Raw genomic sequence first — 22,306 nt, forward strand, 5'->3', positions numbered from 1 at the left:
AATTACTAAGTTCTTATCTCCGTGATAGAAGACAGGGCACAAACTAAATTATAAGAATGAAAGTAAGATCCAAACAGTAAAGTCAGCACACAGAACTCTCAATTGTGGAGTTCCCCAAGGAGGTATACTTGGACCATTCTTGTGAACTATGCTGATGATACATCTTTTATTAGCTGGGGCTGTACAGAGCGGGCAGCATTCCAAAGCAACAAAGAGAACTTTGAAATGATCACAGAATATCGAACAGTGAATAAGCTTACACTGAATAAGGACAAGACTGTAGTAATAAAGTTCTTGCCACATTTTAATAATACTCATATGCAATCACTTTCTACTGTTGAAACATCTGACAAACATAAGTTTTTAGGCATACTGATTGATGAACATCTCACTTGGAAAGAGCATATCAGCTCCACCTGTAAAAAGGTTTCTAGTAATATTTACTTACTAAAACGTTTTGCAAATATAGTAGCTCCCCTTGTCCTTAAACAAGTGTATTATGGGTTAATGCACTCACATCTGCAATATGGGATCAAGGTCTGGGGTGGGGCACCCACTGTCTATATGGATCGCATTTTCAGGCTTCAAAAGAGAGCAGTTAGGATAATTGCTAATATAAGCAAAGGCCAGTCCTGTAGGGACTATTTCAAAAATTATAAATTACTGACTGTTTACTCACTGTATGTATTTAAGACCATAATGTTTGTAAAAGAGAACGAGGAAAATGGTGTAAAGAACAGTGGCATCCATAATTACAATACTCGAGCCAAAAGTGACTATCATAGGATACGGACTAACAAGAAAGCTACAGACCACAGTCCATATGTAACTGGGAGACAATTCTATAATAAGTTGCCAAAAAATATAAAGCAACTCCAAGGCAATCTTTTCAAGAGCAAGTTGAAAAAATGGTTAATAGAAAGATGTTTATACTCATTAAAAGAATTCTGAGCTGCAGTACTGTTAGTTTATTCTTTTACATACTGCAGTATATTAGTGGTGGTATTGTTATAATTGGCTAATTGATGTATATAATCAATATATGTATGGAGTGATATATAATGTGCTAATGCGTTTATAACATTATTGCATGGTTCAAATGGCTCTGAGCACTATGCGACTCAACTTCTGAGGTCATCAGTCGCCTAGAACTTAGAACTAATTAAACCTAACTAACCTAAGGACATCACACACATCCATGCCCGAGGCAGGATTCGAACCTGCGACCGTAGCGGTCACGCGGTTCCAGACTGAAGCGCCTTTAACCGCACGGCCACACCGGCCGGCCATTATTGCATGGAATGATATACAATGTGCTACTTGATGTATATATTCATTCTTGGAATGACATGATATAATTGTACAAAAAATGATGATATCCAAGACTGTAAAGTTAACATGGACAAATAAACATTATTATTATTATTACAATGAATAATTGCTATCAGCACTGCAAAAAGTGCTGTTTTTCACATCATGTCCAGTGCATTTTGCCTTTTTAAACCTTCATGCAATAACATCCAGCACATGGAGATGTGACAAAGCAACTGTGCAGGTTTTTTCCTCCTCCATTTTTTTTTTTTAAAACATGGAAATCAACATTCAAGAATCAACTTAATTTTTCATTTTTATGGAATCGTGGCACATATAAATTCAAATCACAATTTAATGATCAGATTTCGTACCCCAATTATTATCTGAGACACTACTCCCAAAACTTCTGTAATGATTTACAACAGTGAACAGCCTCAGGCGTAGCCTCCTAACCTATCATAATGACTGAAACACACCAATACTTGCACAATAAAAAAAAATAGCAAAATATTAGTCTGTAACATGTAGTCTGTGTAATAAAAATCCATACAGTGGTGACTACAATGTATATTTCAAAATTATGTATCCTAAATGTCTTTTATACCTCACCACTGAATGGTTTGATGACACTTAGCTCTTCATAAATGCTATGGAACACTGATATAAGAATGGCAGTTTGTAGAACACGAATAGCCACAAAACATCTGAGCACATCAAAAGTAACGCAAAATTTGGCCCATAGGGTAATGATATCATACATGTCTTAACAGTAAACTTACTGTCAGCTGTGTCAAAAGGAACATATGAGCTGTGTGTCTGAAAATAAGTTTGGCGCTTACCTTCTATACTGGTATTGGATGTGCACTCAAAATTACCATCAAAACATAATTAACTTGCTGTATGGAAGGTAAGGAAGTATAACTACACACATAACTCTTCTGTTGTATGTTTACTATAAGTATCTCTTATGAGGGATTACCACAGGTTGTTAACTGTATGAATATACTTGAGGTGCAGAATACAAAAATTCTGCAAAGTAAGTGCCGTAGTCAACTGTACTGCAAACTACAAACATCTGATATTCTGCTCGCAATAGACCATAATTAGCATGACGTCTTGACTTCGGCCATCACAAAAAAATTCTACAAAGCTAATTCAGAATTTGCAGTGTATGCTGTGGTTGAGACTGACAGTATCAAAGGTCACGTAATGAAAATGCTCATGCGATATCTTGAAGAACCAAAGAAACAGTCCATCTTGGTGGAGAAACCAGTTTAACAGTTGCCTCCATATACGAGGCATCAACTTCGACAGTTAATCTACCCATTTGTGATGTTACAGAATTTAATGTGATTTGTGTTACTTGCAACATCACCATAATTGCCTAGTAATGAATACTGCAAATATAGAGAGCATAATTATTAGCCATCACAAATACAGAAGAAGAACTACAGACATTACAGGAAAGGAGAAAAATGCAGCTGTATCCATAATCAATGTGACTGGTGGAACAGTGGCAACCAATGGTAATAATACATGTCACAAAAATACAGTGGACTATACTGAGGACCCTGGACACAGTAGAAGACCTATCTGATTGTGACAATGTTATGGGTGATCCACAAACCGATGGTGAAGAACAGTTGTTAGGAAATAATGGCAGCCAATCATCCATTTTCCTGCCAAGTGCGGTGAAGATGAAGTGAGATGCTATTTCAATAGAAAAAAGCAAATGATGTTCCAAGAACCTGGAAAAATGGAAACATTGAGCTTCTGTATAGTTCACAAATGATATATGATACAAGACATACATCATTAATGATATTTAAGTCATGTGGCTCAGAACGCAGAGAAAGACCAGTGCTCAAAACTTCATATGCTTTATGATTATGTTGCTGGAAAAACCAGGTTGGCAAGATATATTCTACAAACAAATGTTCACAACAGGGATATTTGTGCTTGGGGATTGGAAAAGGCCTGAGAAATAGGGCTCACTGAATCTACTCATGAATTAGCTGCAAGGTTTAAACAGACACATCATCTTGGTTCAATAGTAACAAAATCAGTACCTAAAATATGTGACAACAACAGTGACTTGAATAAAAGGTGTGACACATTTCACAATTAAGTGGTGCATTTAATGAATATCTGGGAGTATATGTAGATTTATAATACTGATTAAACTGGTGAAAGAAAGAACTTCATTCATCTGCATTTCAAGAAAGGAAAACAGTAAGAAGTGTGGTGTAGAGTGATGATCCAACAATTCATTCTTACACTCTCCAACATGTTACTTCAGCAAGTGGATGTGTTTGTCCAAAGATTTTAGTAATTTACCAGGAACCAACAGGTCAGTTTGGAGTGCAAGTAGTGCAACACATGCTGAAATCACTCACTCACTCACACACACACACACACACACACACACACACACACACACGAGAAGAAATCCTGGCATAATTCTTTCAAAATATCTACTTCATACTGACACTATCCGACCTCAAACAAGGTGAATACAGTTAAGGTCATCCTTCTGAGATCCGTATGTCAGCCACCTTGTGTGTGTGTGTGTGTGTGTGTGTGTGTGTGTGTGTGTGTGTGTGTGTGTGTCCTTCATATCAAATTATAACTTATTTCATAGGCATGAAACATTATCACAGCATTAATGGCAATGGCACAGGGAAACTGTCCATAATGTAATATTGAGCCCCTCTTCAAGCTTCTTGCTTGCTATATCATCTAATTATTTTCTTATAGAATGCCACCAAATTCTCCTTCTGGTGTAATTAGAGAAAGGCATTCTTAATATTTCAAAATACTTATGTTCTAGATACATGTGTTGAGAGGTGGTGAAATACTTACAAAGCCAAAATTACGATTCTCTTTTAAAACAACATGACATATAAAATGTACAGAATGAGACACTGTGTGTTACAACAACATTCTGGACTCTACTAACATCCAGTTTTATAGCTGATCAGTCAATACCTATCAAGTGCTGTTGCACTTAGATCTGAAATAGCCTTATAGCTCCAAGGAGGATAAGAGTGCAACTTTCAGGTATGCTACATATGAGAAACAAACAGTAGTCAGAGAGTGGTGGTTCATTTATCTTGAGCAGAGAATAGATATGGGGCCGACCTTTAAAGCTAGTGTCATGCTGTGCTACAGCTCAACAAAATTGTAACAGACACAATCTGCTGTCTCCAAGTAGTACCATTTTGGTTCTAGTGATATATGGGTTCCCACATTTTTTTATTTTTATTTTTTTAATAAATATATGTACATGGAAAACTAGTCCCACTACATGTTACATTCCTGAATCTACATCTACATCTATGCTCCACAAGCTACCTTACAGTGTGTGATAGTGGTACTTTGTGTATCACTATGACTCCTCTCCCTCCTTGTTCCAATCAAAAATGGTGCAAGGTAAGTACGATTGATCGTAAGCTTTCTGTATCACTATGACTTCTCCCCTTCCTTGTTGCAACCACAAATGGTGCAAGGGCAGTACGATTGATGGTAAGCCTCTGTGAGAGCACAAATCTCACTAATTTTAAATTCATGGTCTTTTTGTGAGATATATGTTGAAGGAAGCAGTATATAGATCGACTCGTCTAGGAAACTACAATCTCAAACAATGGAAAATCCAGGTTGGAATAGTAACAATGAAAGGAAAATGTAGATTGCTGCTTACTGTAAAGATGAAACATTAAATTGCAGAGGCATTATTAGAAGACACTTACACATTAGCTTTTGGCCACAGCCGTCATCAAAAAAAGAAAGAGAAACACACACCATTCATTGACACAAGTAAGTACACTTCATGCGCACATGACTGCCAAATCTGGCATTCTGGACTGAGCTGCCAGAGTTGGGTGTCATAGGTGCATGACGTTTGCTTGCTTGTATGAATGAATGATCTGTGTTTCTTTTTCTGACAATGACTGCAGTCAAAAGCTAATTTGTAATTGTCTTTTAATTGTGCTTTTCTGCAACTTAATGTCATCTTTATGGTACGCAGCGATCTATATTTTCCTTACAAAGTACTATCACAGAATTTTAACTGTAAATAACATCATGATATACAATGCCCTTCCTGTAACATCTGCCATCAGAGTTTGATGGGCTCTCCATTACTTTTGTGCTTGCTAAATGGACATGTGACAAAACTTGCTGCTCTTCTTTGGATCTCCTTTATTTTTTAATCCTATCTGTTAAGAGGACCACACTGAGGGTCAATACTTTAGTGTATGTCAAACAAGAGCATTGTGTGAGAGTTCTTGTCATAGAGATGTTAGCCAACTTTTGAAGTACAGATTAGGACCTGAATACCAGGTCACAATTTTTTTTTAGACCTAGTGCTGGTCTGGAGTAGGTGACAGATGATTTAGGATAACTTTGCAAAGACTTCACCAAGGAGGACACTGCTGTCATAGTGGGTGGGCCAGATAACAGCACTGACAGAGATCCTGGGTACAATACATAGTGTGACCTCACAAAGATTTCATCAACATTGACACATATCAATGTTGAGTTTGCATCTGCTCTCAAGCACCATGACTGACCACATCTGAACTGTTCAGTCAGGAGAGTTAATTTGGAGTGGGAACAGCTCTTTCTGTCGGGTGCAAGGTAACTTATCAGCATGATTTCTGTCAATTATGTCAGTATATGGGATTACACTGGGCAGGGCCTTCACCTCAACAGGAAAGGAAAAGGTAAACTGACTGGGTTAAAGTTTAAAGGAAGTGGGAAGTTGCACTGTCACGAGTGATAAAATACCAGTGGCTACAGGGTTCAGAAAAACACCTATCTTAGGGTAGCGAGGACAGAAAGAAACCAAGTATTAAGAGAGTTACGGTTGAAACAAACCAGTTTGAGAAAGAAACCAAATAACATAGTTCTGGCATGCTGCATAAGCAAAATTTTTCAGTTGTCAGTAGAAATCTTATTTCCATCCAATTTCAACTGAGTCAATGGGGAATGTCAACTGTCTTTACTGCACCAAAATATTCAAGGATTAAAAAGTAAAATTAAAACTAATTATCTGCACTGATGAATTACAGTCATCAAACACATTTGATATAGTCTGCCTCTCTGATCATCATGTGACTTGTGGTATAGGTCTGTTAAGTGTTACAGGATTTTGTTTAGCATATCAGTTTTGTAGAGTAGTCACGGAGAAAGGAGGAGTTACCACATTCATCAGGAACTGTGATAAATTTAAGAACACAGACAAGCTCACATTTTGTCTAGAACAGCATACAGATGCATGTACAACAGGAGTAGAACTTCCTATTAATGCTTCACAACAGTAAGTGTATATCTAGCATCTGCAGGTAATTTTAATCTGTTCTCAAATCACCCTGAAGCTCTACTAGCCTATTTAACACAAAATAAATAAATAAATAAATAGTGATTGCCGAGGACTCCAACAAAGATTTTCTTAAAAACTCTCCCAGCAAGAAATTATTAGAATCTATAATACTATCATTTGACTTAATCCCCAGCATTAACTTCCCAACTAGGGTAGCTAATTGCCCACAAAGTCATTGCTAATATTTTTAAAGAGGTCTGATGAACAAATTTACACTAAAAAACGAATTGTCAATGGTCCCTCTGACCATGACGTGCAGTTCCTTTTGTTGAACGTTAATACTGAAAAGGATATAAAATCAATTAAATCTGAATTCAAGATGCTGGTCAGTATGAAAAATTGATTATTTTAAGAATTTCTTCAAAAGCAGGAACTGGAGTGATCTATACAGCGCTAATGGCATGAATGAAAAATACAACACTTCTGTTAATAAAGCAGGCCTACTTATCTTATTTGAACACTATTTTCCCCCAAAACTAACCCATATTAGACCAACATCTACAAAGAAACTATGGATTACTCAAGGAATGAAGATATCGCATAAAACAAAAGGGAAACTGTATCTGTTAGTCAGAAAACACTCTGATGATGATGCTATAGCACATTACATGCTGCAAAATATTAATGATAGTAATACAGATGTCAAAAGAAATACATTACAAGAAATAGGTAATCACATTAGATAACAAAATAAAGACAATACAGGATTTAGTGAAGGAGAAGATTAGTAGAACCAGACATGAAGAAGTGCAAATAATGTTAAGAGCAAATGATACATTGATAACAGATGTTTGCTGTGTTGTGAAACATTTTGTAACTGTTACTGAAAAGATAGGGTTGTCAGGTTTGGTATACTGCCATGGAGTACCTCAGACCACACAGTACACCGAACTTCACTAACATGAATATGACCCACACTACCTAAGCAGAAGTAATGTCCATCATAAAATTTTTAAAATCAAAAAATTCTAGTGGTTATGATAAAATGACAACAAAGTTAATTAGAATGTGCTTTTGAGTTTAGTAGCATATTAAGCCACCTGCGTAACCAGTCATTTATTAGTGGAGCATTTCCAGAATGGTTTAAATAAGCTGAAGTAAAGCCGTTGTTTAAGGAAGGAGATAAAGAAATATCGTCAAAATACCATCTGTTTTCACCTTTGCCAGCAGTCTCCAAAATCTTAGAAAAGGTAATATGCAGTTGGCATCTTAACTATCAGACAACAAACAACATATTGTCCACGTCTTAGTTCGGATTTCTTGAGTGCTGATAGTGAGAATACTATCTACACACACAGTGAAAATGTACTTAATTCATTACACAAATTACAGGCTAGTGGTATGTTTTGTGATCTGTCAAAGGCATCAGACTGTGTAAATCACAATATCCTGTTATGGATGTTACCTACTACTTCCCAATATATTTATTCCTTAATGAAATCTGTCATTAAAAATATATCTCTTTTTCAGACCAACAGCTCAGTTCATGGACTCACTTTTAGAAATAAGAATAATCTTCACAAAGATTTAAAGTAACTTTGGTCCAAGAAGGTGTGCATTTTTCAGGAACAAACATTTTCGATAACTTGCCAGCAATCATTAGAAGTTCAACTACCAGTAAAGTTCAGTTTAAGAGGAACCTAAAGGATTTATTGGTGACCAACTCTTTCTACTACATTGATGAATTTCTTAGTAGAAACAACTGGTGTGTGTGTGTGTTTATTGTAAATAACTGTTGCAAAATGATTCCTCTCTTCAGTGTTTATTACCTCACGAATGAAAATTTGTTAATTTTTTTTCACGCATTCTACATCCATGATGATCATTCAACTTGGAATCTGTAGAAGGTACATTAGCGTACACATATCTGTTTTTCATTGTCAATATTTATTGCCTATTCTTGTTGTTCTAACATGTTCTATATCCTGGAGGATCTGCTCACTATGGATCAATTGGAATTAAAAGTGTATCTAATCTAAACCTACCTCCTTTGTGGGTGGACTACACTTCCTGGAGATTCTGTCATTGAATCTACTTGATATCTACCTTTCGTACAATTAGTTTTATGTGGTCATTCCACTTTATATCAATCAATATGCATAATGCCCAACATTTAATGAATGTGACTGCATCTCAAGACTGTTTGGAAATCAAGTAATCATTTTTGACCCTTTATGCCCAATGTGTTACATTTGTTTCTGTTAAGGGTCAACTTCCAATCTATGCATGAAGCATCGCTCCTCTGAAGGTCATTCTGTGTTTCACTATAATTCTCTTGTGCTCCAAGTTCTCTGTATACAACAGCATTATCCACAAATAGTCCCTCATTCTCTCTGTCTTTAGAATGATACACAGTGTCCTATTTTTGCTAGGACCTAACAAAGTTTTTAAAAACTAAGGTACTTCTTGTCGGATATCAGATAGAAACATTAAAACTTTAGGAGCAATTAGAGTACTGAACCAATAAGAACAATGTTCTGCAATGAGCTACGGTACAGGTGTTAACCGTTCTCTTCCACTATTTTTGTCATCCAAGGTGATCACATTCTGAAAAATGGTTCATTTTAGAATAATTGCCTGGTAAAAATAATTTTAAAAAATGGAGTGCTCAGTTTTCTCCATTTGCTTGATGCACATTTCAGAAGAATATGTAGCCCATTATTAACTACACAGGCAAACGATGGAAAAAACTTTTTTGTTGAAAATACCTTATTCTTATGTTTTTTAGGGTGGTAAATCCAAACATGATACTTAAAAAACTGTATCACCCACCATTTCTTCACATTCTATAGTTAAATTTATTAAATTAAGCGATTTTTAAAGAATTTAACAGCTTTTATATAGTTAAAATAATTTAAAAAGGAGGTGTAATGAATGTAGATGACATTGGTACCACTGCTGAAAAACATTTGCTGGTGAAAAAGGTTGATTCTATTTTTGTGTTAACAGATGGTGTTTTGTTTACTGTCAGCCTAACCTCACTTTCCAGTTTCCTGTACATGTGCTCGGTACCATGTCTATCATTGTTGTAAAAACTCTGCAGACAGTTTCTGCTATATTTGTGGTGAATTTGTGGTTAAAAAAATAAAAATAAAAAAAACACCAAAGAAACATTACAAACTTTGGATCTAAACTTGGTGATCAAAGTAAATCTTGGGCGACACATAAGGTATGTTATGTGTGAGTTGAAGACCTGAGAAAATGATCCAAAAAGGAGAAAAAAAGCCTTTAGATTTGCTGTTCATATGATATGGAGGTAGTCAATAAATCATTCCGATGACTGCTACTTTTGCAGTGTTGATATTACTGGTCATAATTCGAAAAACAAAAGGGTAATAAGCTACCCTAACCTTCAGACCGCCATCCTACCAGTAGGGCACGGTGTAGATTTGCCGTTTTCTGAACCACCACATGATTTAAATTCTATTCCAACAGGAGTATTTTCTGATGTAGAATCTGATTTAGATGAACCACAGTTTGTAAAGGCTTTGCCTAAAGATGGACCAAGTTTTAAGTATCTCTGACAAAAGTTTCCACACCTTGCAGAAGCTAAACTAAAAGAAGGCATCTTTATCGGACCTGACATTAGAAAATTGATGTCTGATGTTAACTTTGAATCCACAATGACCTTAAATGAGAAAGAAGCGCGGGTATCATTCAAGCAAGTCATTACAAAGTTATTAGGACACAAAAAAGACCCAGAATATGTTTCTATTATAGCTACAATGTTAAAGAAGTTTAAAACTTTAGGATGTTTGATGAGCCTGAAAGTTCACTTTTTGAACAGTCAACTTGATTACTTCCCGGATAATATGGGAGATGTTACTGAGGAGCAAGGAGCATTTTCACCAGGACATTAAAGTGATGGCAAAACACTACCAAGGCCGCTGGAACACCAATACGATGGGGGACTACTGTTGGTCACTTCACCAAGAAGTTCAGCAAGTGACTCATCGTAGAAAAAGCTACACAAGAAGCTTCACAGAAAAAAGATACAATAATACAAACTCAATTCCAGCCGACAAGTGAAACCTCTATTAACACTTATCATTGTTTTAAGTAGCTTAATGTAAATACAAACTATACTTATGTTGTAACAAAGTGTTTCATTAATTTCCCATTTACTGTATAGCATAGAATTTTTATACTACATAATAAAAAGCATATTGCTCGAAAACTATGCGTGATACGAAAAAACTAAGGCTAGATTTGGATTCAGTTCATTAAAATCTATAAAGATCAGCTATCAAAGTAGGAAAAGTTAAAAAAAAAATTGTCGTTGGCCTGTGCTATCTTCACATTAGTGGGTATTACAGCCAACATTCTCAGATGTTTTATTAGAAAAATCCCACACGTCTTATACTATGGGTTCAAGTAATTGCATCTTTATGACATGAATTTCCCCATAGTACGCCATCACCTGTCTGACTCCCTCCACCCACACACAATGAAGTAGTAGTTGTTCTATTTCTTCATCTTCGTCACCAAAATCTATCAGTGGACAAGTACAAATGCCCAAGAGCAAGGAAATAATTTTAACGTAAATATCTTTAACTGTGCGCCTGGAATATCAATGGAAAACTTTTTTCCAGAACAGAAACATGACAAAAGGAAAAGTTGAAGATCGCTGAGTACACAGAAGAAACTATATAAAATTTCAAATGAGCAGTTCTGTTACATATGATCGGTGAGTAAATTTCAGTGATTTATGCTTGAAGACTGTCATATAGATAAGGATTAATATCAATTAGGGAAATGCAATACTTTGTCAGAAAGATTTTGTCAACAAAGAAGAACTATGCCATTTGTTGACAATATATGTTTATAAAATTTATACCAGTTGAACATCGTCTAATGATGCTTCTTGGAGTTGTATTCTGAAGTTTCCCATCACATGTTCGGCTTGCTCCTACATAGAATCACATACTCACTGTGCAGTGGATATTCTTGCAAAACGTGAATATCTGTGTCCCAACAATTCCAGAAATTTTCTTTGTTTATTTTATTACTCTGACACATAAGGGTAACTGTGTGATTCATAAGCAACATCAGTTTATCACTAGAAACAATCAAATTCCAGCAGAGTGTCTGTGAAAGCCCTTAGTTTAAAAGATCACAACTTCATTTCTATAAAACCACAATTTAATAATGGTGGAAATCTAAGCCCAGGGGCTGAATTTTCTTTACCCACACAATAAGACAAAAGAAGAGCACTATAGACCATATGGCAAGAGTCGCTGACAGTTAATGTGGCTCTTCCACGTGGTGGGTGCCTGGATTGTGTCTACAGCTGTAAATCCATTTTATTGGGCAAGAATATCCACCAAAGAGTTAAAATTTTGTCCTCTGATCTTTATTTGCAGATCAGCTACAGAAAATTATATTTAAATTATCAGTGCTCTATGATGCAACAGGATAACTGCAAATAACACGCAACGCAAGAACTACCTCTGTCTGGTGTGCAGCATTGCATTTACATTGTAGTTGCCTTCCACAGCATGGGGAAGTTTTTAAAGTTTTTAGCAGTGGTTCTTGTATATGATGTAGGGTCATCCTGCCACATCATAAAACACTGATAATGGACATGCATGTTTCTGAAACCAGCTGAAAAAGTTAAAAAATAATGTAGCTGTTCCGTGTATATTCTCTGTTTACATTTTTTATGGCAATACAGCAGTGCTTCGGTGTTAGGCACCTGTGGTCTTCAGTGAATGTTGTGACAGCTGTTTGCACTTCATGGTTCACATCTGGCAACATCACTGCTGACTGTTATGGATCTTCTCTTGTGATACAGAGTACAGTGTGCCCCTGCTGCTGAATGATCACGAATAGCCAGCAGCATGCTGCACTGCCGTTATTGTGATCAGTAACACATGCCTCAGCTTACCACCGTGCACTGGTGCTGTCATCCTAAAATTATTTTCCCTTTTTGCTTCACCCTTACTACATTGTTTAATCTAAGTATATGCAACCAGCTTTCAATCAGTGGAACCTGTTAAGCATGTGACACTAGCAGTATGTGACAAATGCAACCATTTCATGTTATACAAATATTTGAATGTGGCCATGCGACTCATACATTAAATTTTATCCAAAGCACATTTACCGATGGAATGTTTCACATGGTTCAGTCCTGTATGGTGGCACAGCCAGTCTAGGAAGATGCATTCCAACAATGGACTTGACATTTTCAGTGTGCCCATATGTGATCTCCTTTCTAGAATACCACCATGTATATTTATTTATAGCAGATTTTAGAATGGGAATGTATCCTGATGGCAAATCACAATGTTTAACTAATTAAACAACAAATGTTCAAAAAAGAAGGAAAAGGGCCACAGCAAACAATATTTCGTGAGGCTGATTTTAAAACTGCACATCACTGTTGAGAATAGAAGCAAGATCTGAGCAGTTAACCTGTTCAAATTGGCAACTTCCCCATCCACAAAACAAAACCACATTACATTTATTTCTTTGGGGCCCAAATTTAAATTTGCATTCCTAATCTAACAGGCCAGTATAATTCCTAGTGTTCTCTTTCACGTGTACCATTTGTAAAAAACACACATCTTTTGGTATTGCAGCACTTGGCAACATAAGTATCTGATCATTGTCATAGGACAACCACGCCAGTTCATGTGTATAAAGGAACATCATTGAATCATTTGTATTTTGTATACTTTTGTAAGTCTCAGCCAATCTAAAAAGTGCTGCATTCAAATACTGGTTGCTTTAGGGTTACATACAGTAATTCTTATCTCTTAGCAACTAACTTTGAATGCTCTTTTTTCTTTTAAACTGTTCAAATTTTCTTTTTTACATTAATTTTTACTGCATTGTCTAATGAACATTTGTATGGTTGAGATCGCTAGCATGCCAGCTCATCTTAACCAGAGAAATTTTCTCTATAAATATGACAATCATTTACAAATATTCTAACACTGAAGCCTAACAACAGTGGCAAATATTAAAAAATATGCGAAGAGTAACTCCCCCATTGCCCCCCCCTTCCCCCCCCCCCTCCTCTCTCTCTCTCTCTCTCTCTCTCTCTCTCTCTCTCTCTGTCTCACACTCTCTCTCTCTCACACACACACACACACACACACACCCCTTAAAAAAAAAAAAAAAAAAAAAAGTCACTCTATCACTATGGAGTTAAACAACAAGTACTTTTTGCTATGTGTATTATTGCCATTTCTGCTACTGATCCATTATCTAATGCCTCAGTAACATTTTGAAGTAAAGCTTACAAATGACTTACTGTCACATGAATAGCCTCCTTCAAAGGTATGTTGATCGTCCAAAAATGAGTATCTTTTATTAAGAATTTCACTTAAATATATAGCTGTGAGATGCTCCATTTACATTTAGACTGGATGTATGACTTAACTGATCTGTAATCACTTACTGACTCTGGGCTAGCATTACAAATTGCTATTGCTGTGACTTTTCAAGCTTTCTAGTACGTGAACATTATTTTAGGTCATGAAAAATGAAACAATGATAAAACATCAGTTCATCCTCTCCTACTTTATAGGATATATTCGGGAATCTTATTTGGCTATGCAGACATACTGGTCGCAGAGAACTTTAACTACAAGCAGTTTATTATGATCACCTCATGCTTTTGCATATCAGTTTTACCTACTGTATGCCTGGTTACATGTTGTCAAACCATGTCTTAAATGCATTTGCCTTGGAATATGAAGTGCTGGGTTTCCATTTTCACAGTCCTTTCTATGCCCATGTGCTTGTAAAATTAGAAGGCTGTTATTCAGAATATTAAAGAGAGATAGCCCTCAGGTGTGGTTTTATTTGCCTAAATTTTTTAAGCAGTATGTGATTTCATTCAATAACGCGAACTCTTCACTGCCTCTTATTATTTTTCAACTGTTTCCTTTTATTTTGTTCAGAAAAAAGTATTTTTTCTACTTCTATGTCACACAAGCAGCTAATTATTAAGGAAAAATATGTTTATAGAGCAGAAGAATGTGTTCAGAAGAAATGTTCACATGCTGTATTGCTACCTGTTCTTCCATTTACTTATATTTCATGTAATTTGCTTTCCCACTAATAATGTCTCACTTTCTCTGTACCTCATATACTTCATGGTTACCATAATACTCAAAGAAATACAAATGGTCACTGTTTTCCAATTAGCCAAAAAATTCATCTACACATCTAAAAATCAAAACAAAATTTACTCCACAGATGCTCTAACAATTAATATTTTTGTCCATGACATTGCAATGAACAAATGTAGGATTAATGTTATTCTTAACCCCCCCCCCTCCCCCTTGTCAGTTTCATCTGCCTGTATCAGGTATTCCCACTCTGTGAAACCTGGTAGTTCGATGGAACACCTTGTTTATTTTGAAAGTTAGTAAAGTTTTTAAAAGTTACATAAACTTGTTTTATTCAGTGATTACTTCAGTTTTAAATCATAAATAATAACACACAAACAATAATAAAATTTGAAAAAATAGTATCATCACAATGTCAGAAAAATACCATGCTATTAATAGCTTTTCAAGGAGCAGTTATTCACTTCCTTCATTACACAGTTTGGGAAATCCTGGTCTCTTGGATCACTTGGAAATTGTCATAGAAGCTCAAATCATCTTACTGTGTTAAATGCACACAGTTTTGCCCAAATAAGAAAAACGTCAATTTAATTCTTCTTACATTCCAGACACACAAAATTTCATTTAACATGGTGACTGCCACGTGGCTGCTTTTGGCCACAGCAGACAGCTCTGCTGTGGGTGGTGCTGGTCTCATGGCAGTCAACATGTTAAAAACAGAGGACTAAACCACCTTAAAAAGAACAATAAAAACCACATTAGTTGAGATTCCTGCATCTGTGAAAAGATCTATGCATGAAGCATAGAACAACTACCAGCATCACATCTTAGCAAAAGATTTGGCACAGAACTAGTGAATTCTGCTCCTATGTAAAATTGCTGAGTGGGTCTACGTCTTTCAGTCTAGTATGGCAGATGAAGACAGAAAAACAAAACCCAAAGTTTTAAATTTCACGTTCAAGAATTCACTCACACAAGAGAATCATACATACTGTCATTTAACCATCTAACAGACTGCTGTATGGACAACATAGTAGTTAACATCCCTGCCATAGAGAAACAACTGAAAGAGTTGAAAACATATGTCACCAGGTTCGGATGGAATACCAATTAGGTTTCTCAAAGAGTACTCTATGGCACTGGCCCCTTATTTAGCTCGAATTTATCATGAATCTCTCATTCAGAGCAAAGTTCCAAGTGACTGGAAAAAAGTGCAAGTGACTTCTGTGTATAAGAAGGGCAAATGGACAGACCCACAAAATTACAGACCAGTAGCCCTAACATCGGTTTGCTGCAGAATCCTTGAACACATTCTCCATTCGAATACAATACATTTTCTTGGGACCAAGAATCTTATGTCCACAAATCGGCATGATTTTAGAAAGTATCGCTCGTGCAAAACTCTGTTTGCCCCTTTCTCATGTGACGTACTGTGAATAATGGATGAAGGGCAACAGGCAGATTCCATATCTCTAGATTAATGGAAAGCATTTGACACGGTACCCCATTTCAGGCTGTAAAAGAAACTACTGATATATGGAATAGGTTCACAGATATGAGAATGGCTCGAAGAATTGTTAAGTTATGCAACCCAGTGCGTTGTTTTCAATGGCAATTGTTTATCAGAAACAAGGGTATCGTCAAGTGTCCCAGGTAAGTGTGATAGGACCGCTATTATTTTCTATATAAATAAACGCTCCGGTGGACAGGGTAAGCAGTAATCTGCAGTTGTTTGTTGTTGATGCTGCTTCTGCTGCAGTGTATGGTAAGGTGTTAGAGTTAAGTGACTGTAGGAGGATACAAGATGACAGACTAAATTTCTAGTTAGTGTGATGAATGATAGCTAGCTCTTTTTATGTAGAAAGATGTAAGTTAATGCGGATGAGTAGGAAAAACAAACCTGTAATGTTCGTATACAGCATTAGTAGTGTCCTGCTTGACACAGTCACACCATTTAAATATCTGTGTGTAACACTGCAAAGTGATATGAAACGGAACGAGCATGTAAGGACTGTGGTAGGAAAGGTGAATGGTCAATTTTGATTTATTGAGAGAATTCTAGGGAAGTGTGGTTCATCTGTATAGTAGACCGCACATATGACACTAGTGCAACATATTCTTGAGTACTGCTAGAGTGTTTGGGATCCAGATCAGGTCGAATTAAAGGAGAACATCAATGCAATTCAGAGGCAGTCTGCTAGATATGTTACTGGTTGGTTTGAACAACACTTAAGTGTTACGGACATGCTTTGGAAACTCAAATGGACATCCCTGAAGGGAAAGTGAAATTCTTTTCAAGGAAAACTATTAAGAAAACTTGGGGAACTGGCATTTGAAGCTGAATGCAGAATGAGTCTACTGCTTCCAACATGCACTGGACGTAAGGACGATGAGGGGGTCTCATATGGAGGCATAATGACACTCACTTTCCCCTCGCTCTATTTAGAAATTGCACAGGAAAGGAAATGTCTAGTAGTAGTACAGGTACCCTCTACCATGCACCATATGGTGGATTGAAGAGTATCTATGTAGATGTAGGTATTACAAGACTACGATGGTAAAACATTGAATACTGGGTTGTTTTACAATCTGAAAGACTGAAGTACTCCTGATAAAATTAGTAATTACATTCAAATTAATATAGGTGCCAGAATCAAGTACTGGACAATTGTTAATACCAATCATATTACACTCCAGTTTTCAATAATTTTAACGAGTAAATTACCACAAGGTTACTACTGGTTGAAATTTTTTAGGTATTCATAAAAAAAACAGAGGGAGAAGCTACTCCCCTTCACTCAGCTTCTGTTTGTCTTTCTTTTACATACTTTATTTGCAAATGAAGTAAAGTGTTTTAAATTAATTATGGTCTTTACCAGACTTTTTCACATTCGACGCATGGACAATGTACGTAATATACACAATACTATGAGGGTGTGCTGAATAGTAATGGCTCCAAATGTTTGGTTCTGTTCTCAATATCAGCTGAGGTATTGCACATCATGCATATTACTTGGTTGACTTTCTCACTTTACTGACAAGCTGCAACCCTCTGCCAGCACAGGGCTCCAAATTTTAGTGTGAAACATGATGCTGTTTCACTGTCTGTGCACAAGAAACAGCTTGCTGTAATCTACTTTCTCGACATATGTCAACAATTTATTTTGTGTTTTGAGCATGAGGGTAATGGGCTTCTTAACAACCTTGTGACAGGTCAATGGAGTTCTGCAACAAAGAATCACAACCGCCAAAAATGTTCAAGACCGTGCCATCAGCAGGCAAATCATGCTCACAGTGTTCTGGAATGTTCATGGTGTGCTGCATTTGGAAGTCATTCCTACAGACACCACAACAAACTCTAAAAAAGCACGAATTCAAAGAGTATGTCCACACACTGAGCACCCTGTCTTTCAGCATGACAACGCCAGACTATACACAAGTACTGCGACATCTGCAACACTCCGACACCTCGCGTTCACTGTTGTCGATCATCCTCCATACAGTACTGACTTGGTCAGATCCAATATTCATCTGTTTCCAAAACTTAAATAACATCTTCAAGAACTTCATTTTGACAGTGATGAACCAGTGCAATCAGAGATGAGGTTGTGGCCCCATCAACAAAGTCAAACATTCCAGAGTGATGGTATAAACGAAGTAGTCTCTCACTGCAAGAAATGTGTCCATCGCCAGGGTGACTATGCTGAGAAATAAATATTTAGACATGAAGAATAGTGACATAGAATGTTAATCAAGTTTGTTTTATTTAAAATGCTTTAAGAGTTTTCACATAAAAAATTCCTGGGCATTACTTTTCAGCAGGCCCCCGTACTTGTCAGATTTATCTATTATGCAATACAGTGTTTCTGAATTTATCTTAAAGTTTTGGTTATTTATAAAGAGAAGCATACTGAAAATTGTACATACAGAGAATATTGCCAACTATGATTCTAGATCTCTCACTACACTACAGTCTTACGACAACCTTTATTTTGCATTCAAAATAGCTGGTCTTGCTTACTAATAAATAAACTGTCACTTTTCAAATCATCCTACACCCTGGTTTATATTACACCCACAATGACAAAACCCACAAATGTATGTGCATCAAAAAGTGCATATTACCCACATATCTTAGGTGACACTTTCCACTATATACATAACAAAACCAGAGGAATGTTAAAGATAAATGAATACGAGTCAGTTTACTCTAATTAATTAAATTTTAGAATAGGGACAGGATGGAATGCATACTTAATGTTACTGAAAATGCCCCCATTCAGGAATTTTAGATTGTTAGTTAATTTATATTCCCTTATGCAACAAGCACATGCTTAAAACACAACACATAGACAGAAAAAAATAACACTGAATGAGGGTATATATAATCAATTTAAAGATATTTATAATCAGGTGAGCAGAATAAATAAATAACAAGGAAAGCCACTGACTTTCACATGAACAATCAAAGCAGTACGAGGAAATTAAACTCATTAGGAAAGTTTCAGGAAGATGTGAGCATCAGCACAACTTACTATAGCCATATTAACTGATGGTATACCTTTCTTTAATATATTAAGTGACCTTCTGGTCAGTCAATATGGAATTTATGAGAGAGATATCCAGGAACCATTTATACATTGAAATTTGGCGGCATTAAGGAACAAGAACCCTATTTTAAAATGATGATAGCTAACTTCACTCACTACTACTCACAAGGAAATGAATAAATTAAATCTACTGAAAAAAATTTACATTTTGAGCATGTGACAGACAAAAAATTCACGATGTTATCCCAACCAGTTATACGTGGGCCTTCAGTTTGGCATGGACTGAAACATTATACAGCTCAGCATATTTCACACAGACATGGGTGAAAGACGTGAAAAGTGACATATACAAATTCTAGGGCTGCCATGGATCGAGCACCCGGCCTTTGTTTTCTGGCACTTAAGTATAAACGCCAATTCTATGAAATTTAATGTGTGTAAAAACAGACGACGGATTAAGTGTATTCCAAAATGTTTCTACATATTCCTGCTGGGCGAGGGGGTATTTTTTTCCACCTGGCCGCTACAAATACAAGGATTAACAGTGAAATGAAATTACACATGAAGGATTTCTGGCATCCGTTCGTCTCTTGATATAATCAACTGACAGTAAGTACTGATTTTTCCATAACATGGTATTAATTTCGACGGGGAGGAATCCCAATGGTAACGACTAAGAACACATTCGTCTAAGCATGACAAACTTCCACGCATCAAGCGATCATTTACACCACTGGAACATGACTTTCTCGGTTTTACTAACATGAGAAAGTATACCAATTTCCTTCACTTTAATTCTGTAAAATCAGCTGTCGTAGAAATTTTGATGTGACACCTAAAAAACAGAGACGCAATGCTAGATATCATCTTACATTCACTAAAGGGTGCGCACATACAATTATATTTACTTTTTAGTTCCTTCGAACCATATGATGAATGCCAAACGAAACTCACCTGGGGGTGAGAGCATATCACCATGAAAAACACGACTGCGGTACATGATGTACGCATGTTGCACAATAATGAAAACTACAATTAATAGTGCCTGAACGATATAGGCGTAACTATACCCATCACCGGGAACAATAAGCAATATTATTCTTCCATCTTATAACTTCATGTACCAAAGCAATTATAGCGAATTATATTTAATGTTCACAAGTTGCAACATCGAACAGTCAGTAGCACAATTGCTGATATACCGCGAGTGAAACTATAAGTATCCGTAAATCGACTGACGTCTGTCACATAACCTAGCACGGCTAAAACCATTGTTTGCCGACTGAACGCCATCACAACTTTACTTTGGTGTTTTTTTTTTATCAGGAATTTATTCACGGAGTATTCTACGAAACCTTAAATCGCGGACTATCGCTCATAAATTCCGCTAACGTTATCATTACGCGGTTCGACAGCGAACCATACAATGTTCACTGACGTCTCGGAGCGAGCTTTGGAGCGGTCATAGAACATCTTTGGTCAAAGTTTACATACTTCAGTAAACTCGAGATATAATTTTGGGTCCATAATTCTATAATGTATTGCTTTATGTGTTAGTCCATATTTCAGCAGTTATCGAGTCTTCCCCAAGCGATTTGTTCTTTAGCAAACATATTATCGGTCTCTTTTTCTCTTGAAAATGAAAATTGTTATCTTTCACTATTTGATGAGACAAGAGGTGGTAGTTTTGAATGCCAATGGTTTTCCTATACCGTATTAGGCATGTTAATGCCTTGTGTTTTTGGTGTTCCCGTATGTCTTTCCACCTTATAGTTCCTCCATGTAAGTTAAATGAGTGAAGGTAGAACAGACGACAACAATCAGTTTACAATTATTTAATTTTACCTCAACGTTATCCCGAGTAATACCTGTAGCACCAGCGAACAACCACAAATCTCAACTCCCCTACAAGAAAATGCAAAACTTTATTTATCTAGCAATGGGGCTAAATAACCGATGTTATACGGGGTGTTCAAAAAGTCTCTCCGCAGTGTCGTATGATTGTTAGCCGCGCGTGCCGTATGCCGCAGTGAATATACCGAAATGAAACTCAGTGAAATACAAGTCATTAATTTATTGGATATTCATTTTTACTTACAAATTTTTCACATTAAATGTTGAAAGTGCCCCTCCTGTTGTTGAATACACAATTCAATTCGTCTAATCATGTTTCCAAACGCAAGCTGTAAGATTTCCTCTGTAACAGAAGCAGTGAAAGTGGATATCGCAGTTTTCAATTCAACGATGCATTTTGGACGGTTATTACAGATAGTTGCTTTCGCTGCACCCCAGAAGAAAAAGTCAGGTGGCGTTACGTCAGGCGATCGTGGAGGCCAAAGTCCCTGCGAAATTATGCGATCACCAAAAACATCACCAAGCAGTGACATTGAAACGCGAGCTGTGTGCGCGGTTGCACCATCTTGTTGAAAATAATCGTTCAGTATTTCACTTAACACAAATTCTCCTATGAATGGGTACGGAATATCACTGCAGTATTGTTGTGCGTTTATTGTTTCGTTGAAAATATTGGACCCACAATCTGACGTCTAGAAATTGCCATCCAAACTCTTATTTTCACAGAATGAAGTGGTTCCTCAAGAATTCACAATGGATTTGCAGTACTCCACATACGAGAATTTTGCGAGTTCATGTACGCAGATAAATGAAACCATGCCTCATCAGTGAAAAACGTTTCATTAACAATATCCCGCCCATTTTGTTGAACGAAATTTTTGAACCATTGACAATAATGCAGTCTTACGCCATGATCAGTATTTTTCAGTGCTTGCACGACTGTCACTTTATATGGGAAAAGTTCTAATTTTTTCCTTACAGCTGTGTGGGCCGTTCCGACACTAACATCGATTTCCTGGGCGAGCTTTATTACTGACTTGTTCGGACTCATGGTCATTTTATCGGAAATATCGAGTAGTTTATCGTAAAAAGCTAGGACGACCACTTCTCGGTGCATCTGT

At 36.6% G+C, this 22,306-nt stretch overlaps 1 protein-coding gene across 4 annotated transcripts in view; it reads right to left on the reverse strand.

Moving 5' to 3' along the window:
* LOC126469768 (transcriptional activator protein Pur-beta) overlaps nucleotides 1–22,306 on the reverse strand; it is a 345,938-nt gene that overhangs the window by 108,141 nt on the left and 215,491 nt on the right. The window contains exon 1 of one of the 4 annotated variants that reach the window (XM_050096992.1): nucleotides 20,286–20,770. The exons of the other annotated variants lie outside the window; for them this stretch is intronic. Within the exon in view, the coding sequence (XP_049952949.1) occupies nucleotides 20,286–20,331 (46 nt within the window). The 5' untranslated portion in view covers nucleotides 20,332–20,770. Of the gene's footprint in view, nucleotides 1–20,285; nucleotides 20,771–22,306 lie in introns of those variants that run through there. 4 annotated transcript variants of the gene reach the window in all.

The sequence above is a fragment of the Schistocerca serialis genome, chromosome 3, assembly GCF_023864345.2.
Source record: "Schistocerca serialis cubense isolate TAMUIC-IGC-003099 chromosome 3, iqSchSeri2.2, whole genome shotgun sequence".
Taxonomy (NCBI): Eukaryota; Metazoa; Arthropoda; class Insecta; order Orthoptera; family Acrididae; genus Schistocerca; species Schistocerca serialis.